Raw genomic sequence first — 25569 nt, 5'->3', positions numbered from 1 at the left:
ATAAACTACCTTTAAAGGCTCTTCTCCTTCTGGATAATGCCCCTGGTCATGACCCTGAACTTACCAGCACTTTAGAGGCTCGATTTGACTTTGTCAAAGTGTTGTTTTTGCCTCCCAACACTACATAAATTATGCAGCCAATGGACCAGAATGTAATCAGCAACTTCAAAAAGCTGTACATGAAGAAAATGTTCAGAAGGTGTCATCAGGCAACTTTCACTGATCCTGATCTAACGCTGTCACAGTTCTGGAAGACGCAATACAACATCCTGGAGGCTGTAAAATTGATCGTGTCATCATGGCAAGAAGTCTCCATTCGATCCCTGAATTCTGCATGGAAAGCACCGTGGCCAACAGCAGTCCATGATTTTGAGGGATTTGAGGAAGAAACGGAGTTGGACAAGGAGATTGTGTCCATTGGTCAGTCAATGGGACTCAAAGTGGAGGAGGATGTGTTGAAGAGCTTGTGATGTCTCCTGAGCAGGAACTTACTCCTGAAGACTTGAAACAACTGGATGAGATGTTAGAAACAGACAGTGATGAGGAGGAAAGGGAAAATGATGACCATATGTCTTCTTCTGAATTAAAAGATGTTGTTCACCACTGAGAGATGTTCAAGAAACTGGCTTCAAGGCACCCTGATGTGGAAACAACAGAACCTATTTTGTGTACTGTTGAGGACAAAGTGGTCTCCTTCTTCAAAAACCAGCTAATGAGCAGGAGAAATGCCCCACAACCAAAAATTGACAGTTTCTTCTCTAAAAGGCAGCGGGAGAAAGATGCTACCCCTCAGCCTTCCATTTCAAAAAGGAGAGAGGATTTTCCTGTTGGAGAATCTGTAAGTCCAGAGGTTTCTGACATTATTATGGAAGGTGACTCGCCTTCCAAGAAGCAGTAAAATGCTTCTCCTCCACCCCCACTTCCTTCTCTTCTCCCTTCTCCTCCTCCACCTCCCACTTCAAATTCACATTAGCATCATCAACCAGGAGCTTTCTTTATACACACCTCAAAGTAAGTGTACTTTACTGCATTTTTTTTTACTTTGTAAATAATTTTCCGTGGGCTAGAACCAATTACCCAATATCCCATTGAAACACTGGATTCGGCTAACGAACGACCCTCTGGAACGAATTGTGTTCATTAACCGAGGGACCACTGTACCTACTACCTACCGACGATGAAGGCCTCTTTCAGCGCTGGAAAGAGCACTACCATTCATTACTCAACCGAAATACCGATTTGGATGTCCTGACTACCCAGCAGGTGACTCGGCATCCGAAAATGGCCCACCTCAGCTATCCTCCATCCCTGGATGAGGTAGCTACTGCCATCAAACAGATGAAAAATAACAAAGCCCCAGGGCTTGATGGAATCCCACCGAGGTGTATAAAGCAGGAGGACCTCTGCTTACCAGCCGTCTCCACCCTCTCCTGGAGAATATATGAGAAAAGGAGGAAATCCCCCAAGCTCTTCAAGATGCCTCCATTGTCAATATTTATAAGAACAAGGGAGATCGGTCAGACTGTGGCAACTACCGTGGGATCTCGCTGCTGTCTGTAGCTGGCAAGATTATTCCCCAAGCCCTCCTAAACATACTCCTTCCTGAGGCGGAAAACTTCTTCCCAGAATTTCAATGTGGTTTTAGACCATCACGTGGCACCACTGATATGATCTATACTGCCCGCCAGATGCAGGAAAAGTGCAGAGAACAGCGTCGTGACCTGTACATGGCTTTCATAGACCTAACCAAGGCCTTCGACTTTGTCAACAGGAAAGCCCTCTGGTGACCCTCAACCGTTTTGGCTGCCCACCAAAATTCATCGCCATTGTGAGGCAACTCCACGATGGGATGAACGGTAGTGTCCTACACGATGGCACCCAGTCTGAGTTTTTCCCCATCCAAATGGGGGTTAAACAAGGGTGTGTACTAGCATCAATTCTCTTTTCCATTTTCTTGGCTGTCTTCCTTACTCGTGCCAGTGCCAATTTAGCCAGCGGGGTGGACATCGAGTACCGGGTGAAGGGGGGTCTTTTCAACCTAAGACGACTTCAGGCAAGAACAAAGGTGTCGGCAGCTTCCATTACTGAACTTCAGTATGCAAACGACCTCACTCTTGTTGCTCACACTGAACACGACCTACAGGAGATCCTGAACACCTACACAGATGCATATTCACACTTCGGCCTTGAGGTGAATGTACATAAGACTCGGATTCTCTTGCAACCTGCCTCTGGTTCAGACACACCTCCACCATCCATCCAGCTAAATGGTACTACCCGTGATAATGTTACCCACTTTCGATACCTCGGCTCGAAACTGTCCACCACCGCAGACATTGATGAAGAGATTCAGCATCGGATCAGAGTTGCATCTCAAGCCTTTGGCAGACTCTGAAACCGTGTCTTCAGCTGTAGGAAGCTGAAATTATATACAAAGCTGCACATATACAGTCGGCCCTTCACATACGCGGGTTTAGCATTCACGGATTTGCAAATACGCGAATTGCCCCGCCGGAGGAATATTCTGTACATTCAAATCGCGAGCCATTCAACTCGTGCGCGGCACCGAACACCGCCCGCAACCAACCAACCAACCAACCAACCAACCAACCAACCACACACACACACACGCACACGCGCATGCGCGCACACACACACACACACACACACAGAGGGAATTAAGAGAGCAAGCTGCTTAATGAGTGAAGGTCTTATTGTATGACACATCAGTGTGTGTGTGTGTGTGTGTGTGTGTGTGTGTGTGTGTGTGTGTGTGTGTAAATGCGTGGTAGCGAGTTAAATGTCAGCTGTTGAGGAGCGCTTAGTAACACTCATTTCCACTTCAACTCTCTAATTACCCACATTTTTCTGCTTTCTCTCTCCATATTCTAAAATGTTATGTTATGTAATGTTGATGGGATACAACTTTGCTCATTTATACTTATACATTAGGTTCCGTTTTTATTCAAGTTGTCTTCAGGTCATGAGACCCAGTAATCCTTTACCCAAGAAAGGGTGACCTGACATTCAAATCACAATCTCCTTAAAAATACTTTAGGTTTCGTGTTTATCCAAGACATCTTCAGGTCATGAAATCCACCAATCCCCCACCCAAGAGAGGGTGATCTGACATTCCATCAGAAGGTCAGTAATATGAGACCACTAATCCCCCACCCTACCTCCACCTGACATTGCACCAGGTCAGGTCAGTTACATTAGACCCACTAATCCCCCAGAGCTCCATGGGAGTGAAAAATACCAGTCTTTAATGTAACACACAGCTTCATTCATGTCCATATCCTATAGAATTTTAATTTTTAAATATAAAGTGGTCCTTCGGTTAATGAACAGTTCGGTTAACGAATTACCTCCCATAAGGATCTTCAATTCAGTTAATAAACAAAACTTCGATTAACGAAATCCTTACGACAAACACGTTTTGTTGTGAGCATCAGCTGATCAGCTGATGGGCTAGTCTGCCAATCCAGTAATCTGTTCTATGTTTACATTCGTTTCCAGTGGAGTAAATATAAGAAAGTTGTGCTCTTTAATATTTTTGCATTTTTTATATTAAAATTATTAGTAATTTTAAAATTTAGTTAACATATTGATAACATATGCAGTAGAGGGAACTAGTTTTTTGTACGCCCATCAGCCGCTTGACTCACCCACCAAGTGTCAGTGTGGCTTTGTTTACAGTGGAGTGAACATGATTTTGTAGGTGTCTTGAATATTTTTGCATTTTTACATTAAAATTATTGGTCATTCTGAAATTTAGTTAACATACAGTGAACCCTCGCTTTACGCGGTCAATTGAACCCACGGAGGCCCGCGTACAGCGAGAAACGCGTAAAGTGAACAACATAACATATGGGATTAATTGAAATAGAGACCGGGCCGACCCACAAACTCCACTTTTTCAGACACAATACCTACTTTGTAGTAAAAATAACTTCGGAGCCTGGGGGGCGAAAAAAAAAAGAACGTAAAAAAATTGAAAATGTAGAAAAAAAGGTTATACTGTATTAATCTACACCACGAAGATGCCGGAAAACCAGCTTTTTAAAGTGAGACAGATTGTAAGAGCATGGAAACACAGAAGAAGGCAGAGCATTCCACAGTTTGGCTGTGTGAGGAAAGAAGGAGGTACTATAACGGGTTATTCTCGTGTGACCGACATCCACAGAGAAACGGTGGGCACTGCGGGCAAGACGTGTGTTACGAGCCCACGGCCTTGCCGGCAGTACACAGGCTGCCAAATCCACCGAACACTGCCCGTTAAAGTACCTGTAAAAGAGAGAGTGTGAAGCAACATTGCGGCGAATAGAAAGGGGAGAGAGATTGTCGACTAAAGGAGGAGAGTTAATAAGACGAAATGCCTTTGATTCCACCCCATCTAATAGTTGGACAGAAGAAGAGCCATCCCAGATATGAGAGCAGTACTCCAAGTTAGGACGAATGAATCCCTTATATACATGGAGCAACTGCTCAGGAGTGAAGTAGCTGTGGCATCTGTACAGCATTCCCAACTTTCGGGAGGCAGCTTTAGTTATACTAAGGATGTGTGATTTCCAGGACATATTGGAGGAAATGGTGAGGCCTAACATATTTATTTCAGAATTTGGGAGGATGATAGCGTCCTGAAATGTAATTGGTGGGAGATCGTCTAATTTACAAAGTGTAATTGGTAAATATTGAGCTTTATTACTATTGAACTTAACCAAGTTTGTACCTCCCCATTCAGAGATGCTGCACAGATCCGCATTGATAGAAGTAATGATATCAGTTCTAGAAACAGATCTAGTTTGAGAGTTAGGAGGAAGGGGAAAATGTATCACTTGTATCAATTGTATCACTATCCACCACAGAGGCTTGCAGGGCCTCTTTGTCAAACCCCTCAAAGTCCATATAAGTCCATATCCTCACTATCACTGACTTGGGCTGGCTGTGGTGGGTGGCGGGTGAAAAACTCGGTAATGTTTTGATGACTGGGCGACCTTGTGCGCACCCTGCCCGCGCCGCTCTCCGCGTAAAAGAGTACACGCACCCCGTAAAGTGAGCATTCCGGGTCTGGCAGGGTACCGCGTAAGCGTGGAAATGCGTAAAAAAACCCCGCGTAAAGGGGGATAATACTGTATTGATAATATATAACGCAGTGCAGTGTTGATTTAAATAAAATAATCTTGAATTACACCTAGTGAACTTAAAATTTTATTCGTGAAATTACTGCATCAAGCATTGGTCCCCTGAAAGGTGATTTCTCCTCCATCTCCACTTCCTTCTCTTCTCCCTTCTCCTCCACCCCCACTTCTAATTCCCATCATCATCATCATCAACTAGGAACCTTCTACATACACACCTCAAAGTAAGGGTATTTTACTGCATTTTTTTTTTTTTTTACTTTGCACATGTACAGTATATACTTTTCTGTGAGCTGGAACCAATTACCTAATATCCCATTGAAACAATGGATTCGGTTAACAAAATTATTGGTTAACGAACGACTCTGTGGAACGAATTGTGTTCGTTAACCGAGGGACCACTGTATTTATTTAACTAAACTTTTAGATAAACTATTCTGGATTATTATAGTAAAGAACTGGAGTTTCTAACTACAGTAATCAGAAGTGCATTTATGGACTCCGGTAGTTTAGAATCAAGCAAAACATCCCCAGCATCCAGAAACTTTTCCCAGTAACTGGAAAACAATTCCAAGGAAAAGGAATTTTCCGGGTTAGAAAAAGTCGTCTGGTTACTCGGAAATCTCTCATCCTCGGAAGTGTTCTGCACCAATTAATCCGATCACTATCTGAACTTCAACTTCAATTGACCAAAGCAGCTTCACTTAAACTTTTCCAAATCTCCAAATACAACCTTTATACCCCTTTCTGTTCTAAGGGAGGTGTATGCGCCTACTGCAACAAACGTACACCTATAGCTCGACTCCCAGATCTTGAATCTTCTCTTTATGATGTCATCTTGCTCAAATATCTCTACCAACCCTGACTATTTTTCTTTATTTCCTATAATATTCTCCCAACTCTACCAACTATTTGGAACTCTTTGACTATCTCACTTCTTGCCATGAGTTGTTGCTATCCACACACCCCAACACCGAGATCCTCTACCTAGAGATTTCAATGTACCCTATACTGTACATCACAGAGAGTAGCTTAACTCTGCAAGGGATGACCAGGTGGAGTTGAGGCACTCTCTCTTTTTCCTTACCAAATGATCTGACACAAATAATTAAACACCCTACACGTGTTCCAGTTTGTCACGATCAACTTACTAACATTCTTGATCTTTGTTTTACCTCTAACCCCTCACACTATTCATACTCAATTTCTGCCCCCTTAGGTTTTCTGATCACAATCTATTTCTATTAATAAAACTTGGAACGACCACCCCCCCCCCTTCTAAATGCCAACTTTGGCACTATCGGAGGGCAAACTCAGGATGCCTCGGTATGTGCTGACAGCATTGCTGGGGTTATACAGGGTGGTATGAGTGCATTTATCCCATCTTCTACCAAAACTTTCACTTTACAATCATGGTTTGGTCGCTCCTGTTGTTTTGCATGTAGGGAGAGAGATAGGGCATATTAAGTTATGAAACTACAGTATCTCCTTCTCCCGTTACCCACTCCTCTTTCATTACTTCTAGGAATTGTTGTAAAGTTATTCTTTGTAAGGCCAGGCGGAATTTTATAAAAAGAAAGACCGCTGACCTTACAAACTCTTCTTCTAGTAAATCCTTCTGGTCCTTAACCAAATCATCTGTAATAACTTCTGCACTCCCTCTTTTCCTCCTCTCTTCTGACTTGATAACTTGAGTCTATATCCAACTCTCCCCCTGATAAAGAAAATAATTTTGGCACCATATTCTCCTCTAACTCCACCTTAGATGATTCCAACTCTATCCCTCCTACTCCTCCTACTGCACCTATGCACATTCCCATAATCTCCACTAGTAGGGTTGCTGGTGTGTTATCCAGGTTGGATGTGAGTAAGGTGCATGGACCAGATGGAATACCCCCCCTCATGTTCTGAGGGAGTGTGCTCAAGTTCTGGCCCCTGTGCTTGCTCGCCTTTTTTGCCTTTGCTTCAAAACCCAAACTTATCCTTCTTCTTGGAAGCATGCCTCAGTTCAGCCCATTTCACAGAAGGGTGACCATCCCAATCCCTCTAACTATCGTCCCATTGACCTAACTTCATCCCTCTCTAAGATTTTCGAAACTATCTTAAACTCTCATTTTCTCCGTCACCTTGAACGCCTTTCTCTTTTGTTGGATCTCCAATATGGCTTTTGCCAGGTGAGATCTACTGGTGATCTGCTCTCCTACTGCACCCATCTTTGGTCATTCTCTCACCATTCCTCCAACATGTCCTGGAAATCACACATCCTTAATATAGCTAAAGCTGCCTCCCGAAAGTTGGGAATGCTGTACAGATGCCGTAGCTACTTCACTCCTGAGCAGTTGCTCCAAGTATATAAGGGATTCATTCGTCCTATCTTGGAGTACTGCTCTCATATCTGGGGTGGCTCTTCTTCTGTCCAACTGTTAGATAGGGTGGAATCAAAGGCATTTCGTCTTATTAACTCTCCTCTTTTAGTTGATAATCTTTCTTCCCTTTCTCTTTGCCACAATGTTGCTTCCCTCTCTCTCTTTTACAGCTACTTTAAAGGGCAATGTACAGTAGATTTGGCATCCTGTGTACCTCTAGCAACACCGTGGGCTCGTAACACTCGTCTTGCTCGCAGTGCAAACCGTTTCTCTGTGCATGTCGGTCACACTAGAATAACCCGTTAGATTAAATCCTTTTCTCGCACAGCCAAACTGTGGAATGCTCTACCTTTTTCTGTCTTTCCATACTCATACTATCTGTCTCACTTCAAAAATCTTTATTTCCTTTTACTCTTAATTTTTTGCCCCCCCCCAGGCCCCGTTGTGGGTCGATGACCTGTGCCTGGGTGGGCACAAACGATTTTTGGAAGGCAGAGAAACTGTGAAAGATGATGATCGCCCAGGCCGTCGACGCACAGCAGTTACCGATGACAACATTGAAAAAGTGTGAGATGTGATTAGAAAAAAGCGTAGGTTGGGTGTTTGAGCAATAGCTAAGAAAGTTATTTTAGACAGGGAAAGTGTTCAACGCATTCTAACGAAAGAATTGAACATGTAGAAAGGTTTGTGCAAAAATGGTTAAAAAAATGCTGTCAGATGAACAATGCGCCAGCCCACAACACTTTGTCTGCGAAGCAGTTTTTAGCCAATAAAAACATCTCTGTGCTTGAGCACCCACCCAATTTGACAGACCTGGCCCTCTGCGACTTCTACCTCTTCCCTAAGATCAAGTCCGTGCTCAAAGGAACCAATTTTTTGTCGGTAGAAGAGGTGATAGCAAAAACGACTGAGCTCCTCAACAGCCTTACAGAACATGATCTGCGGAATTGTTTTGAACTGTGGCAGCATCGTATGCAGCTGTGTGTCAACTCAGAAGGGAACCACTTTAAGGTGATCACAGTTGATTTTCTTAATTTGGTAAATAAAAAGAGTTACAGCATTGGTCTCTTATTTTTCTTGTGTCGTACTATATATATATATATATATATATATATATATATATATATATATATATATATATATATATATATATATATATATATATATATATATATATATATATATATATATATATATATGTAATATTCAGAAATTTCAGAGTAATTTCAAATGCCCCGCCATGAGTGATACTGAGCGTTCAAGGTCATCTGAGGGGAGGGAGCGCTGCCTGCTCGTAGCGAGAGACTGCGGAACTAGGCCTATATGATATTGAATGTGATTTACCGAATTAATAATGATGCGATTCATGAAGTTAAGGGACTATTATTGAATTTGAAATTATTATAGATCGTTTAGCAGTCTGAATAATGTTACGGGTGTCCCAAGGAGTTATTAGTTAGGCGGTAAATATATCACGTAGGCCCAAGCTAGCGCCTTGGGGAGACGACGCTGGCTAGGGCAGTCCCGGAGAGCATTCACACAGACAAGACGTTCCGCGCGTCCATCAGAAATAGTCACGTGGCCTAGTCACCTGTGCTGCGCTATTGCAGTATAACAAGTAAGTCTCATTCGATCTCAGACAGGGTTAGATAGGGCAGTGATAAAGTAAACTAGAGCTAACAGTGAGTTCATTTCAGGGTTTCCGTCAGAACCCACTTGACTGGAGTTGACCGGAGTTGACTGCGAGAGATTGACTGCCGTTGATGATTGAGGGTGGCGATTGTCGCCATTGGACCGATCAGTGTAGGCCTGTCACTGTTTAGCGGGGTAGCAAAGGATCTCTTGAGTGAACGAGTGCTCCCGACAACTAACACGACACGGGACCAGCATCAGCAGTGGGTGATCAGTTCTTACCACTCCGGTGCACAACCCCACATGTCCCGAGCAGCTAGTGAAACCCTCTTGCTAACGGGAAGCTAAAGTTTCTCTCAACTGCGCAAGGTCTGATTGGCTCACTCTCTTCCTGCCCATGGACGCACTGGGAGTACACTGAGGCTATCTGAGTATATTAATGGTCACACACTGAGACCGTGAGTCTAGGACTCTAGGAGATACCTAGAGGAACATTTTATCTTCCTTATCACGGGTGTAGTTAACACCATTCCTCAGACTGATATTATCTTGACGTGTGTAGTTTAATATTTCTTAAATAATTTTGATAGTAGTGTTTTTTTGAATGTTTGTGCCATTAAGTGGAACCAGAGTGATACTGTGATTTGATTCTTTTAATGCCTCTAATTCTTCATAATTCTGATCTCAGGTATAACCTTGTTCCCCAGAGCAGTGGTTAGGTTAGGTTAGGAAGTGTACACCTGTTGGGGTGCTATAATTTTGTTGAGTGATATTATTTTGCTGAAAGCCCTTAGGGCCTATTCATTGTAGAGTATTTAATTTCTTATCTTTTATTACCATTCCTCAGTGACTGATATTATTTTGTTGAAGACCCTTAAGGCCTATTCATTGTGGAGTATTTAATTTCTTATTTTTTAGTACCATTTCCTAAGTGACTGATATTATTTTGTGAAAGCCCTTAAGGCCTGTTCATATGTGCAATTAACATTTCTTAATACTTTAAATTTATTGTTGCCTGTGTTTCTAATAATTTCTATGTCATGTATAACTTTTATTCCCCAGAGTAGTGGTTAAAGTTTAAGTTAAGAGGTGCGCATATTGGTGTACCATTATTTGATTGTGTTTGTAGTGTTGGAGGGAATATAAGTGTCTAAATTTTACAGTGTGTCTCATTCATCCCAGTCACAGACGCTATCCTTCCACGGGTCACGGACAGTTCATTTTGTGTAGTAGATTTAAGTGTTCTTGTGCTGGTTCGGGATTTTTCTCAAAGGGGCGCTTCCACTGCCTTTACCATCTATTAAATTTTAATAAACCCCAAGTCAAGTGAGAAATTAAAGTCCAGCAAATTCCGACCGGTTACAAATGGTAGCAGAGCGTAGTTTTTAATGTCGTGACTGATAGTACTGTGGTTGGGATAATGAACGCCATCATGTGTTGGTTAGCAATGGTAGGGATTGAACTCGCACTGATGCTCATCCTTGTGCCCGGACTGAGTTGGTTAGGCTTGACAATAGAGATGTGTATGAGGAGGAAGAGAGACGGCCGCGGGACCTTGGTACAGCTGAGAGAGGAGTTCGGAGACCTAAAGAGGGATTATCAAGCACAGGTAAACAGGTTCAAGTGGGAGTCTCAGGCACACATTCAACGGTTCAGGGAGGAAACAAGGGGTGAATGTCAGGCACACGTCCAGCAGTCAAGGAAGTGTGAGGTCCAAGTGGGAAATATAGGGGTACGTAAGTAGTTCAGAGAGGTTGATCGAGCCCTCCAGCTGAGAGACAAGACGAAGCCGACCGATTACAGTTTAGGGTGCATGGTAATGAGAAAAGGCAGGTGTAGGGGGTGAGTTGGAGGAGTTGTGAGTAGGGCAGAGGGGATTGGAGAGATGGTTAGGTCAGAGATGTGCGTTGAGTAGTGGTTGCTGTCATGAGCGGGATTGAGTTGCTGTCATGAGCGGGATTGAGAGTACGGTTGTAATGTCCAGGGCCTCACTAAGATGGACTGGTACATTGTCAGAGGGTTGGTCTGCCGGCATGAGGTTCGGAGACGTGGACTGAGTATTGTTTTGACACTGGTTCCTCTTAGCTCAAGGGCCAGGCAAAAGGAGAGCATGTTGGAGATGGACTGAGTATTTTTTTTGACACTGGTTCCTCTTAGTTCAAGGGCCAGGCAAAAGGAGAGCATGCTTGTTTTGGACTGTGTATTTTTTTTTGACACTGGTTCCTCTTTGTTCAAGGGCCAGGCCAAAGGAGAGCATGTTTGTTTTGGGCTGGTATTAATTTTGACATTGGTTCTCTAGTTAAGGGCCAGGCAAAAGGGGAGCGTGATGTTCTGGTTGGATTGAGTTGGGCTAGGAAGAAATGGAGTTGCTAGCTGCGAGTGGAATAGTACAGAGTTGAAGGTGGGTTTTAAGTTGTTCTCTCAGCACATGAGGGCAGTGCTGTCTTTTTTAGGGGGGTCGAGTGTTAGCGGGAGAGAAAAGGAGAGAAGAGAAGACGGGAATGCTGCATTTAGCAAAAGGGGTGAGGTGCAGTCCTTAGAACAAAATTTTAGGGGGGTCGTATGCATGTTTTCTCAGCACATGAGGACAGTGCTGTCTTTTTTAGGGGGGTCGATTGTAATATCCAGAAATTTCAGAGTAATTTCAAATGCCCCGCCATGAGTGATACTGAGCGTTCAAGGTCATCTGAGGGGAGGGAGCGCTGCCTGCTCGTAGCGAGAGACTGCGGAACTAGGCCTATATGATATTGAATGTGATTTACCGAATTAATAATGATGCGATTCATGAAGTTAAGGGACTATTATTGAATTTGAAATTATTATAGATCGTTTAGCAGTCTGAATAATGTTACGGGTGTCCCAAGGAGTTATTAGTTAGGCGGTAAATATATCACGTAGGCCCAAGCTAGCGCCTTGGGGAGACGCGACGCTGGCTAGGCCAGTCCCGGAGAGCATTCACACAGACAAGACGTTCCGCGCGTCCATCAGAAATAGTCACGTGGCCTAGTCACCTGTGCTGCGCTATTGCAGTATAACAAGTAAGTCTCATTCGATCTCAGACAGGGTTAGATAGGGCAGTGATAAAGTAAACTAGAGCTAACAGTGAGTTCATTTCAGGGTTTCCGTCAGAACCCACTTGACTGGAGTTGACCGGAGTTGACTGCGAGAGATTGACTGCCGTTGATGATTGAGGGTGGCGATTGTCGCCATTGGACCGATCAGTGTAGGCCTGTCACTGTTTAGCGGGGTAGCAAAGGATCTCTTGAGTGAACGAGTGCTCCCGACAACTAACACGACACGGGACCAGCATCAGCAGTGGGTGATCAGTTCTTACCACTCCGGTGCACAACCCCACATGTCCCGAGCAGCTAGTGAAACCCTCTTGCTAACGGGAAGCTAAAGTTTCTCTCAACTGCGCAAGGTCTGATTGGCTCACTCTCTTCCTGCCCATGGACGCACTGGGAGTACACTGAGGCTATCTGAGTATATTAATGGTCACACACTGAGACCGTGAGTCTAGGACTCTAGGAGATACCTAGAGGAACATTTTATCTTCCTTATCACGGGTGTAGTTAACACCATTCCTCAGACTGATATTATCTTGACGTGTGTAGTTTAATATTTCTTAAATAATTTTGATAGTAGTGTTTTTTTGAATGTTTGTGCCATTAAGTGGAACCAGAGTGATACTGTGATTTGATTCTTTTAATGCCTCTAATTCTTCATAATTCTGATCTCAGGTATAACCTTGTTCCCCAGAGCAGTGGTTAGGTTAGGTTAGGAAGTGTACACCTGTTGGGGTGCTATAATTTTGTTGAGTGATATTATTTTGCTGAAAGCCCTTAGGGCCTATTCATTGTAGAGTATTTAATTTCTTATCTTTTATTACCATTCCTCAGTGACTGATATTATTTTGTTGAAGACCCTTAAGGCCTATTCATTGTGGAGTATTTAATTTCTTATTTTTTAGTACCATTTCCTAAGTGACTGATATTATTTTGTGAAAGCCCTTAAGGCCTGTTCATATGTGCAATTAACATTTCTTAATACTTTAAATTTATTGTTGCCTGTGTTTCTAATAATTTCTATGTCATGTATAACTTTTATTCCCCAGAGTAGTGGTTAAAGTTTAAGTTAAGAGGTGCGCATATTGGTGTACCATTATTTGATTGTGTTTGTAGTGTTGGAGGGAATATAAGTGTCTAAATTTTACAGTGTGTCTCATTCATCCCAGTCACAGACGCTATCCTTCCACGGGTCACGGACAGTTCATTTTGTGTAGTAGATTTAAGTGTTCTTGTGCTGGTTCGGGATTTTTCTCAAAGGGGCGCTTCCACTGCCTTTACCATCTATTAAATTTTAATAAACCCCAAGTCAAGTGAGAAATTAAAGTCCAGCAAATTCCGACCGGTTACATATATATATATATATATATATATATATATATATATATATATATATATATATATATATATATATATATATATATATATATATATATATATATATATATATATATATATATATATATATATATATATACAGTCATGTGCCGGTTAACGTCCTAGATACGTTCTTGGAAACGTGACGTTAACCGAAATGGACATTGTCCGATCATCACAAACTTTATATTTATACTAACTTGTATGTGGAATACTATATAATTACATATACACTTTTACTCTTAAATCACTACTGTAATGTGATACAGGTGATTAATTTTTATCTCTTGTGCAAAATACATGACGTTTATATTAAAATTATTCACTGTTTTACAAGGATTCCAGCAACGCCAAGCAGATGAGGGAGAGAGAGGGTGGGAGCGAGCGAGGGGGCGTGGGGGGAGGGGAGGTAGTACGTTTGACAGTTGGCACAGGCCCAGGTCTAACGCGTGTATATTTATCAGTTCTTAGGTGACTAAGCTTCTCTCTTATAAAAAGCCAGTGAAATGACCTGGGTGAATATAATTAACATAGCTGGGATTCTTGTAACATACTGATTAATTTTAATATAAACGTGCTATAATTTGCACTAGACAAAACAATTTTAGTACCATAATCAAATTGGTACATGTGCACTCCAGCTTTGCACTAAGGTCATTTATTTCTATTACGTTTTTTTTAGTATGGTGTGTGCATGTAAATGGATGAAAATAAATGAAGAAATCTATGTAACTCTACCCAAAAATACAGTTGATAAACTTTTTTATAAAATGTACTACAGTACTGTACACTAATGTACAACAATTTTTATCTCTTGAGCAAAATATATGACATTTATATTCAAATTATTGGCTGTCTTGCAAGGATTCCAGCAATGCAAAATATAATCTCCTAACTTTAGTCTGAGATATTATATAAGATAAAAACTGTAAGCCTAAAAGCCTGGCTGGGGGGGGGGGCTGACGGAGCCAGTTACGCCACCCAGCGAGGGGTTGGGGGGGTGGGTGGGGGAGTTGAGGTGATAAGTTTGAGGCGAAGGTCTCTGTGTTTATTTAACAGTCCTACTAAGCTTCTCTCATTATAAAATGCCAGTGGTATGACCTAGGAAAATATAATTAACATAGCTGGGATTCTTGTAAGATACTGATTTATTTGAATATAAACATGCTATAATTTGCACTAGACAAAACAATTTTAGTACAATAATCAAATTAGTACATGTGCACTCCAGCTTTGCACTAACGTCATTTATTTCTATTACGTTTCTTTTAGTATGGTGTGTGCATGTAAATGGATGAAAATAAATGAGATATCTATGTAAATCTCCCCAAAAATACAGTTGATAAACTTTTTATAAAATGTACTACAGTATTGTACACTAATGTACTACATATTTTTATATCTTAAGCAAAATATATGACGCTTATATTCAAATTAATCTCTGTCTTGCAAGGATTTCAGCAATGCAAATTATATTATCCTAACTTTAGTCTGAGATATTATATAAAATAAACATAAAGAAATCACCAGGGTGGGAAGAGGGGGCGGGAGGTGAGGTGACAGAATGTCTGGCGTTTGTTTGTATATTTATTTGAGATAAGATTTGACAGTTGGCGCTGAAGGCCTGCCTGCATGTTTATTTATCATTACTTAAGAGTGACTAAGCTCTTCTCATAATTTGCCACCCAAATGACCTGGGTGAATATAACTTACATTGGAGGGATTCTTGTAAGATAGTAATTTATTTGAATACCTGTATAAACAAGCTATATTTGCAATAGACATAACAATTTTAGTACCGTAATCATTTAGTACATGTACAATACAGGTTTGCACTTAGGTCCATTGTTACTGTACAATATTGACTAAATTCACTAGATAACGTACGCCTGGCCGCACAATCTATAAGAATACGCGATGCATACGTGAGTGCCCGCTCTAGGTCCATCTAGGTTTGCCAAGTCCCATTATTTGAATGTTTATTTTTTTCAATTTAAATTTTAATTGTTTATTCCTTGATAGAGGAAGCGGGATCCTAGTGCTGTCACTCGGTACCCCTGTACCATAACACCAGAAGCTACTGGCCAGTGTCACAAGTATATACAGTGGGGTATGCTATAACGAACGGATCCTACTACGAATATTCCTATAACGAACGGTTTTACCTATAAAATTGAGAACGCTATAACGAACGCAACTCCTACAACGAACGCGGATGAATACGGGACTATTTCGCCTGGCGCATGAATATTGTTGTACCGCGACCCACAACAAGAGCGTCAGGCGCCATCTTTGTCTCATTGTGTAGCCAGTGCACCACTGTTATTGTTGAAATTTCGTCTTTTGATGTGGAAATTCGCATTATTTGTATAACTATTTTGTTATACAAGTATACAATTGTAACAATGAGTTGTCCAATGCGAATGAGAAAGCTAATAACCCTTGAAACTAAGAAAGAAATTATAAAGAAACGTGAGAATGGAAGGAGCATTGCGAAACTTAGTGATGACTATGGGATGGCTAAATCGACTATATGTACGATTTTGAAGAATAAAGAGGAGTTAAAAACTGTGCAAGTGGCTAAGGGAATCTTTAGACTTAGCAAAGCAAGGTGTAATGTGATTGAAGAGATGGAAAATTTACTCTTAGTGTGGATAAAGGAGAAAGAAATGGCAGGTGGTAACATTAGTGAAGCTATAATTTGTGAGAAGGCCAGACAATTGTTTGAGGACCTTAAAGCCAAGACTCCCAGTGGAAGTGATAGTGATGTGCCAGTGTTTAGGGGTACCTGCATGCTGAATAATACTAAGGTAAGATAGAGTACTGTATTTTTTACATTTTCCACAGAATTTTTTCAGTGTTAAGCGGTTGTATTTGGGGGCCTGGAACGGATTAATCCTATAACGAACGAATGCTATAACGAACGAGGTTCTGGAACCAATTACGTTCGTTATAGCATACCCCACTGTACAGTACAGTACAGTCATCCCTTGGTTATCGCGCCTAATTGGGACCCCGCCGATAACGAAAGTACAGAACCTATGGGATTTATTCTAATTGGTTCAGGTACCCAAGACCCAACCCCAAGTTTCTCCTTCCCCCATGTGATGTGGTATACACACAGCACAGCAGCCACACACTTCTGTTTAGTCAGGAATAAATAAAATAAAAGAATACTGCATTGCTATTTGGCAATCATTTCACTACACACTGAATACAGGAGACAACAAACAGCTAAGATCCCCCACGCTGCTCCCCCCTCACCCACTCTGTGTGCTAACTCTGGCACACGAAGAAATGTTTACTCCCTTTATGTCTTTGACCTTATGATAATTACTTTTATATTTTTGGACATTCTGTAAGAAAGAGTGTGTATGCATGTAATGGAGTAAAATAAAAATGAAGGAAATTATGTATATCTACCCGAATTTACAAGTTGAAAAACAACCATAACTCTGGCTTCCTTCTCTCTCTCGTACTTTTTCATTGAACATCTCACGGGCGTTCAAGCTCATTTAGTTTTTCTTTACTGGTGAATTTTACCGCAATCGGTATAAAAAAGGGATTATATAAGGGGGAGATAAATATACGTTAAATTGCACTTGGGCAAAGAGACCCAGGAACATACCGATAACCCCAACGTACTCTGACACTCAACTGTAATGTTAATTCTATATTATTTTCATTTTGTGTACTGCATCTTCTATGTTCTTTCACGAGTTCATTGTACTTTCAACTCTCACTTACCTCCAGTGGGCCATCATCTGGAAGATCTGAACAATGTACTGCATTCTTCACTTTGTCCTCCCCAAATCTGGCTCTGATACTATGGGGTCGCAACTCTTTGGCTACAACCTGTTTCAAGATTTTTTTTAATTAATTTTTTTTTTTTTTTCACAACAGAACATGTCAATAAAGGAAAAAAATTATGAAGCAAACATTAAAATCATAACTGACAAGAGATAAGGAGAGATTTTTACAATTACCTATATAATATTTCATTAATAAAATAACTTGACTGTAAGATAAGGGAAATATTGATAATTTTTACTTAACAGCTATCTGCTGACAAGAAAAGTCATTGGTGAAGGAATCTTCATATAGGTGTTTAAGAGATAAGTGTGAATAAAAATATCCCTTTTATAGCTAGAGCAGCACAAAAGCACGATCTATGAGAAATTCCATCAATCTATGTTTGAAAGTTGCTTACTATTTCAGTGTTAAAACTAAAGAAATACATAAGAAAACCATATTAAACCAAGGGAGTACTGTACTGTATATGACTCGCGTTACCACGGTAAGACTTACTGGATCAGCTGGTCCTACAAATTCTCTGAACTTGATTGGTGTTTCATCTCCATGTATACTTGTTATTTCTAAAGCCACAGATGGCCCTGACATAAGTTGCTGTACCATTCCCTGCAATATTAAAAATTATATACATAATGAGAATTTAGTCATTAGTGTGAATGATAAACACATTCCTTCAATATCTCTATTGCTAATCAAAAAACTTAAGTTACATAATTCCCATTTTATGGCAGCAAGAATAAGATATACTGTATTCAGTTATTCGATCTAACCCATGCCACAGATGAATGGCACTAAAACCTAGCCCTACTGGATTTCCTGTACCAAGCCTGTCCAGTTGATCTCCATGATAGCATCCATGGGAAGAGAAAGGGTTCAGCATTTCCTTTCCCTGAAAAGGCTATTAAATGGGAATTTCTCAATCAATCTTTGATTTTCAATCTGTTCTGTAGTCATCACCAAGACTCATGTATCTAAAACCAGCTACAAACATGAAAGTGGCAAAACAAAACTCCAATGCAACAAACTGAGCACCTGCACCTTATAGAAATGATAATTAAAAGCTAACTTTATTAACTCCAAAACATTCCTGCAATATATCTTCATCCTGATGATATCCCAGCAAAGGATCAGGTTCAGGCACCTTATCTTGAATTTTCTTCAGGAAGGCTCATGATTTGTTGAGACCTCTGATACCAAGTGCTCTTGAGAGCAGCCCATTTGTGTATGTCTAATTACCTCAATTATGTATCAATTGTGGAATTGCCTTTATGCTTCAACTTCTCTATAAGGTTAATATTCACTAAAACCAAACAAGATTAATTATCAGATCCACAATCTTTCATTGTTATCATTATTGTTCTATGGTAGTACCAGCCCATAAAATACACACATGGCACCTTCCTGAGAGATAATTAACACACCAACCAATAAAAGTGCAGCAGAGACAAGGAGAAAACACAAATCTGGCATCATAGTTGCCCTCAGACAAGTTTGAAATGCATTTTAATGCTGGATCCCCTTCCTAGCACCAAAATACTTTTACAAAATAGGAGTAGGTAATTCCCAAGTGCCCTCATGGACTGCAAGGTAGGGTTGCAACTCCTAGGTGAACCTTTACATAGACTATTTGCTATGATGAGGATAGATAAAGAGTTTTAAAAATGGGTAAAATTATGAAATTTTCTTACAAAAAGGACAGGATTTACTCACTGAACACAGTGGTGTACTCATATTAATTGTATGCTTAACAAGAGCCAAGAGCAATGGGAGAGAAGTGCTGCATATGTGACCAGTTGGGAGATGGGGGCATTGCTGTGTGCACCAGCTTTGAACTTGCTTTTATTACCGATTCATTATTACATTCTCGTATGATCAGCATCCTATAGTATATGATTCACCATAAATATAATAGAAACTAGAACAAAATAAAAGAAAAAATATTATATATACAGTAGTACCCTGATTTACGTGGTCAATTGAACCCACAGGGTACCGCGGAAAGTGAAAACCTCGTAAAGTGAACAACAGAACATATGGGATTAATTCCCCCCAAACTCCACTTTTTCCGACACAATACCTATGTTGTAGTAAAAATAACATCTTAATTTTATGATGGTATGCACACAAAATTAGTATTTAAGAGAAATACAGTCACCAGGTTAATGTCCATTCTAATAATGGACTCAACTTTCCCCCCCCCCCCTCTTCCCAGCTCACTGGCTCCTACCTCTCTGAGAAATGTTTGGGTGAAAACACTAGATTTTAACATATAGTAATAAATAATACCTCAGACTAAAGTTAGGATAATATAATTGACATTTCTGGATTCCTTGCAGGTCAGGGAATATTTTGAATGTAAACTTCATATACTTTGCACAAAAGATAAAATATTTGCTTTGTGTAAACCAAATTATTACATTAGATCTAAAATTTGTATGTCTAATGCAAAATCCATGATGTTTATATTCAAAATGATCATCATATTGTAAGAATTCCAGCAATGTAAATTATATTCTGGCTGGGTAATTTGTATGAATTTTATGAGCTAAATAAAAAATTATACTTCACCTGCGTATACGAGTAGATGCATTGCGTAAAATGAAATTCCAGTTCTGGCTAGGTACCGCGTAGAATCGCGTAAAGCGAAACCGCGTAAATCGGGGTATTACTGTACAGTATTTCTACTCTTTGCCAAAATACAGCTCCTCCGCGACTTACGACCTAATCGACTTATAACCACTGGCACTTACGACCTGCCTCAGTCGTACCTAAATTTTGTCAAATTACATATTTCCGAGTCCCACCGTCAGTACAGACAAAATTTTTGTTTGTAATTCACTTTAAAATGGCTGGCAAGCTTAAAAGTGAGAGTTTTTTGGTGCTGAGAAGAAAAAGAGACACCCATTTTAGGTTTTCTATGTATTATTTAAGCATTTTCGACTTACGACCATTTTGACTTATAACCTGGATTTGGGTCCCTAACCCCATCGTAAGTTGGGGAGGAGCTGTAATTGCAGAGCAAGGGAGGATTTCAGTATAAAAGGAGTCTGAAAAATTATGTACAATATCAAACTGTGTTTGGTATACAAAAGTCCTTCGCCAACCGTGGGAGTTAGGTTCCTGAAAACCCTGTGGTTGGCAAATCTGCAGTTGGCAAGACTAAAAGCTTATGGGAAACAGGGGGTTAGGTTCCATGGTCGCAAATAACACTTGTGAAAGCCTAACTAAGTTGCCTGTTCCTTCACTAAACAATACCTGTATTATACAATTAATTAAATTTGAATCAAATACATATAAAATACAGCAGCTATATATAAATTAAATACTGTAGTACAGGTAGTTCTGCTATAACGCGATAATTGTGTTCTTGTAAAATATCGTGTTATAGAAAATCGCGTAATAGAAATAACAGGGCTTATGGAGAAAATAGGGTTAGGTGCAGATTACTCGAAATCGAAAAAATTTAGTAGTTAGCCTAACACAAAGGATAGCACAGTCTAAATAAATGTTACATTCATATCTAATAATGAAATCATACAGTAAATGTAACATTTTACCTTGAAAAAATATGAATGTAACTTGATGGGGGAGAAGGGTGATTTTGAGGTTGATAACATCGAGCTTCTCTTCAAGTGTTATATCCTTTCTTTTACGATCATCACCGGGAATTCTATCACCAGAACGCTTCTTGGAGATATTCTTCTTTACCATATTCACAATTAATACCACAAAATTGGAGAAATAGTAAGCAAAAATCGCGTTATAGCAAACAAGCGTTCGCGTTATACAAATATCGTTCCTAATTCATAAATCGCGTTAGAGCAAATTCGCGTTATCAAAACACGCGTTATAGCAGAACTCACTGTAGTATAAACTTTACAGTACAGTACATATCTGTGGGGATTACATGTTGCCATAAAATATGAAAAATGAAGAGCATGGTTGTATATGTGTGTGTGTGTGTGTGTGTGTGTGTGTGTGTGTGTGTGAAGTGGACTTGGAATGTCACCAAGTTAGACTGTCCCTGTAGCTACATCCCCACCCCACATTATCTTTTGTGTAATCTTAAACCTGTATTTTAACGCTGTTGATTCCCGAGATATCATATACTTGCTGGCCTGTTCCCATTCCATGAAGACCATAAGGCCACTACTCACTGGTCTGTGGATGACCCTTGCCACCCCCTTGATCCCTAAGGAGTCAAAAAACTTACACAGGACGAGGAGGTTAAGTTACTTGGGGGAGGGCCAGCTGACCGAGTATAGTCGCACCACCTTCACCTTGTTCCATGCGAGCTTCATGTCCAAGTTTCAGGATCACGTGGTACCTCAGGAGCAGAGATACATCTTTACTCACCATGGTGTTGGTCCAGGAAAACAATATATTATTTCCCACCATCAACAAATGTCAACAAAAGCTGTGCATTGTTTCATGATCATGTGGATACTGGGGCCAAAGCACATGTTGTGACTCGGGGCAGGTTCACTAATGACTAAGTCACCGTAAATCCCTACGATCAACCATAAGGTTGAACACATGAGTCACTAACAGCTTACAGTGACCGTAACCCAACCTATTGTACAGCAAAAGTAATGATGGCCACCAAGCACCTGTAAGTTTCCACAAGGCGGGAATAACACCTGTTTTCTCTACTATACATCCCGTACCAAGACCCACACAGCTGCCAAATGTAAATCTTAAGTTTGTCACTAGTGAGAGTAAAGCTGTTAAGATGTAACTAATGATTGCTTTAACTCATGACTGTGCAGTCCGGAGAGAAAGGGTGTGTAGGGATCCCTTGGACCCTCTACAAATTGATGACCGCCTACTGCTACATAGGGGGTACACTCTGGCTGATATGTCTGTGTTGATACCTTTGATATTTTTCACAAGTGGTAGTTTCCAGAGTGTAGGTGATGATGTTACTAGCTTAAGACCAGAGTTGCAAAGTAACAAAATAAATTTACTCGAATACTGTACTCGAGTAACATTTTTGGGGATCTACATTTTAAAAAGTGGTAAATTTTTTTTGGTACTTTTACATTTACTTAAGTATGGTTTTCTAATACAGTAATATCTCCTTAGCCAGAATCCCTCAAACCCGGAAATCTCTTATAGCTGGAATTGAAATTTGCTCAGAAAATCATTCCCAAAGACGGAATTTTCCAAAAATTTTCTGCTTTAGGAAACAAATTCTCGAGGGTGAAAATCGAGAGAATTTTCTGAAAATTTCTTGAATAAAGATGAAAGTTAAATTATTTTTTTTCTCGGGTGGGGGGGGGGGAGACCTGACCTGACTCAATGTCAGGTGGAGGTAGGGTGAGGGATTAGTGGTCTCATATTACTGACCTTCTGATGGAATGTCAGGTCACCCTTTTTTGGGTGGGGGATTAGTGGGTCTCATGACCTGAAGATGTCTTGAATAAACACAAAACCTAAGTATTTTTAGGGAGATTGTGATAAGTACAAGTATAAATGAGCAAAGTTGTATCCCTTCAACATTACATTACATAACATTTTAAAATATGGAGTGAGAAAGCAGAAAGGTGTGGGTGATTAGAGATGGAGTGGAAAGAAGTGGTAACGTGCACCAGTGTTGCCAAGTGATAAGCTCAACAGCTGATCTTTTAATTCACCTCCATGCAGTCACACAAGACCCTCACTGGATGCTTGTTGTCTTAATTCCCATGTGTGTGTGTGTGTGTGTGTGTGTGTGTGCGTGTGTGCATTTTGAGCTTGCCAAGCACATTGTAGGATTTGAAGAAGTTGAAGAAGAGTCTGTTCATGAGTCAGGGGGTGAGGTGACATGCCAAGACACTTACACAACACACACATTAAGAGCACTCAGTGGCGGACTGGCCCACCAGGATACCGGGAAATTTCCCAGTGGGCCCCAAAGTGATGGTCCATCACTTTGGAAATAACAGAAAAAAGAGATTTGAGGTTTAGGAGATATTAACTCAATCCACCCTAATGTGATATTACAGGGTCCGTACCAATGCGCCCGAATGCGACCTGAAACTACGCCATGTGTTTACAATCACCTAGTGATTCAAATCTCGCCGAACGAGATTTCCGCGGAAATGACCTTCTCGGCGAGATTTCCGGTTTATTTTTACCAAAAACCGGATGTTTATATCTACTTTCGATTACATTCTATCTTAATTTGAACAAAGGCTGTTTTCCAACGTGAATTTCAAACAAGTAGCACATTTCAATTGCCTCGATCGCTTATTGATAATTTCAATTTTGACGATGAAAATGAATCAGATGTAGATCTACAGCATGTGTAAGTGTTTTTCAGTGATATTAGTGAAGTGGGGACTGCAGAAGATGTGGATTCACATGTAGATTTGGATATAGATCTAGAATGGTCAGATCGGCCCGTTTTTATCCAATTTCTTCCAATTTTTTATTTTTTAAGCAATTCATCAATAAATATAGTATGAACATTATATATTGTTTTAAAGCTTAATTATTTATTTTTATTTTGGTGTCAGTTTCATTATGATTGATAAATATTTGCATGCAAGAATACGATTTTAATTAATGCACGTCATTAGTAAATACGAGTTACATCCCTTTGCTTAGGGTTGGGGATTAAACTTGGGATCTGGCCTTAGGGTGGAATGAATTAAGCATTATAAGAAATGTTCCTTTAGTAATTCGGACATAATTTTAGCTAGCGTAATTTCAAATTTTCCGGGTCGCCGCACCGACCTGCCGCTACTGTATTGGTGGCGCTGGTTGCAACATCAACTGTTGCCGGGTCCGGGAACTTGTAAACACAGGCAAGCCGTTCCTATTCGTTTTTCTGCATTTTTTAGCCCCAGCCATTTGCTTAAAATCTTTACTTTTATTTGATTCCTTTGACTACGTTTTGGGATTAAGTGGGCCCTTTCACAAGTTTTTCCGGTAGAAATTTTTGACCCAGTCCGCCACCGAGAGCACTACTAAACCGTTGTCTTATAACATTTTACATTATAATTTCTATTTTAAAATTAATTGATACATAATAGCTCGACAGAGCTACTTTTGTACTTAGACAACTGAACAATGAATAAACCAGGGCATATGGAGACTCACTGTACATTAGTTATGTCACTAAGCTTTGAAAATGCAACCACATAAATTATCACAACCTGTAGAGACGTAACCGATCCCCCAAGCGGCTAACTAGTCGATCAGTGGTGAAGATGATAAAAGTAAAAGTAAGTAAAAGTATGCAAGTGTACTAAGTAAACTACTAAAATTATTATGTATGGTGCAAAATAAGGGATGTTTATACTTAAATTAATCGCAATCTTACAAAAATTCCAGCAATACAAATTAGATTCTTCTAAGTGAATTCAGTGACATTTTATAAGCCAAAAAACAAAAGCTCTCTGCCTTTGATAATCTGAGTACTCGTTAATCTCTCCAACTCCCCCCCTCCTCCCAGCCAGAGGGAGAAGGGTCTATTGGGGGTAAAAGTGACAGCGACACTCCCCCCTCCCCTCCCAAACGGCTAATTCCCATGTGTGTGTATGTCTGTGTGTGTGTGTGTGTGTGTGTGTGTGTGTGTGTGTGTGTGTGTGTGTGTGTGTGTATGCATGTGTGTGTGTGTGTGTATATGCATGTGTGTGTGTGTGTGAGGGTGTGTGTGTATATGTGTGTATGTGTGTGTGTGTATATGTGTGTATGTGTGTGTGTGTATATGTGTGTGTGTGTGTGTGTGTGGAGTGTGTGGAGTGTGTGTGTGTGTGTGTGTGTGTGTGTGTGTGTGTGTGTGTGTATGGGAGTGTGTGTGTGTGTGTGTGTATGGAGTGTTTGTGTGTGTGTGTGTGGAGTGTGTGTGTGAAGTGTGTGTGTGTGTGTGTGTGTGTGTGTATGTATGTATGAAGTGTGTGTGTGTGTGTGTGTGTGTGTGTGTGTGTGTGTGTGTGTGTGTGTGTGGTGCAAAATAAGGGATGTTTATACTCAAATTAATTGCTATCTTACAAGAATTCCAGCAATGCAAATTATATTCTCTTAAGTCAAGTCAATGACATTTTTTAAGGTTAATCTCTCATTGTGAACTAGTAAGAGGTTGAAGGAACCATTGGAGGGGTAAAAGTGGCAGTGCCACCCTCCTCGCCTCATGTTTGTCTAAAGTACCGACTCACTCATGATACATGTAAAGGCCTGACCTTTGGG

The 25569-nt window shown here is 40.5% G+C and overlaps 1 protein-coding gene across 4 annotated transcripts in view; it reads right to left on the bottom strand.

Moving 5' to 3' along the window:
* Nucleotides 1-25569, bottom strand: part of LOC121869302 (nucleoside diphosphate kinase 7-like) — a 203835-nt gene that overhangs the window by 14435 nt on the left and 163831 nt on the right. For all 4 annotated transcript variants that reach the window (XM_042370549.1, XM_042370550.1, XM_042370551.1 and 1 more), the window contains 2 exons: nt 17890-18000; nt 17329-17436 (listed from right to left, as the gene is read on the bottom strand). In XM_042370549.1, coding sequence (XP_042226483.1) covers nt 17329-17436; nt 17890-18000 — 219 coding nt within the window. The remainder of the gene's footprint in view (nt 1-17328; nt 17437-17889; nt 18001-25569) is intronic.

Source organism: Homarus americanus, unplaced genomic scaffold (assembly GCF_018991925.1).
Source record: "Homarus americanus isolate GMGI-L3 unplaced genomic scaffold, GMGI_Hamer_2.0 scaffold36734, whole genome shotgun sequence".
Classification (NCBI taxonomy): domain Eukaryota; kingdom Metazoa; phylum Arthropoda; class Malacostraca; order Decapoda; family Nephropidae; genus Homarus; species Homarus americanus.
This window is presented reverse-complemented; position numbering and strand designations above follow the sequence as displayed.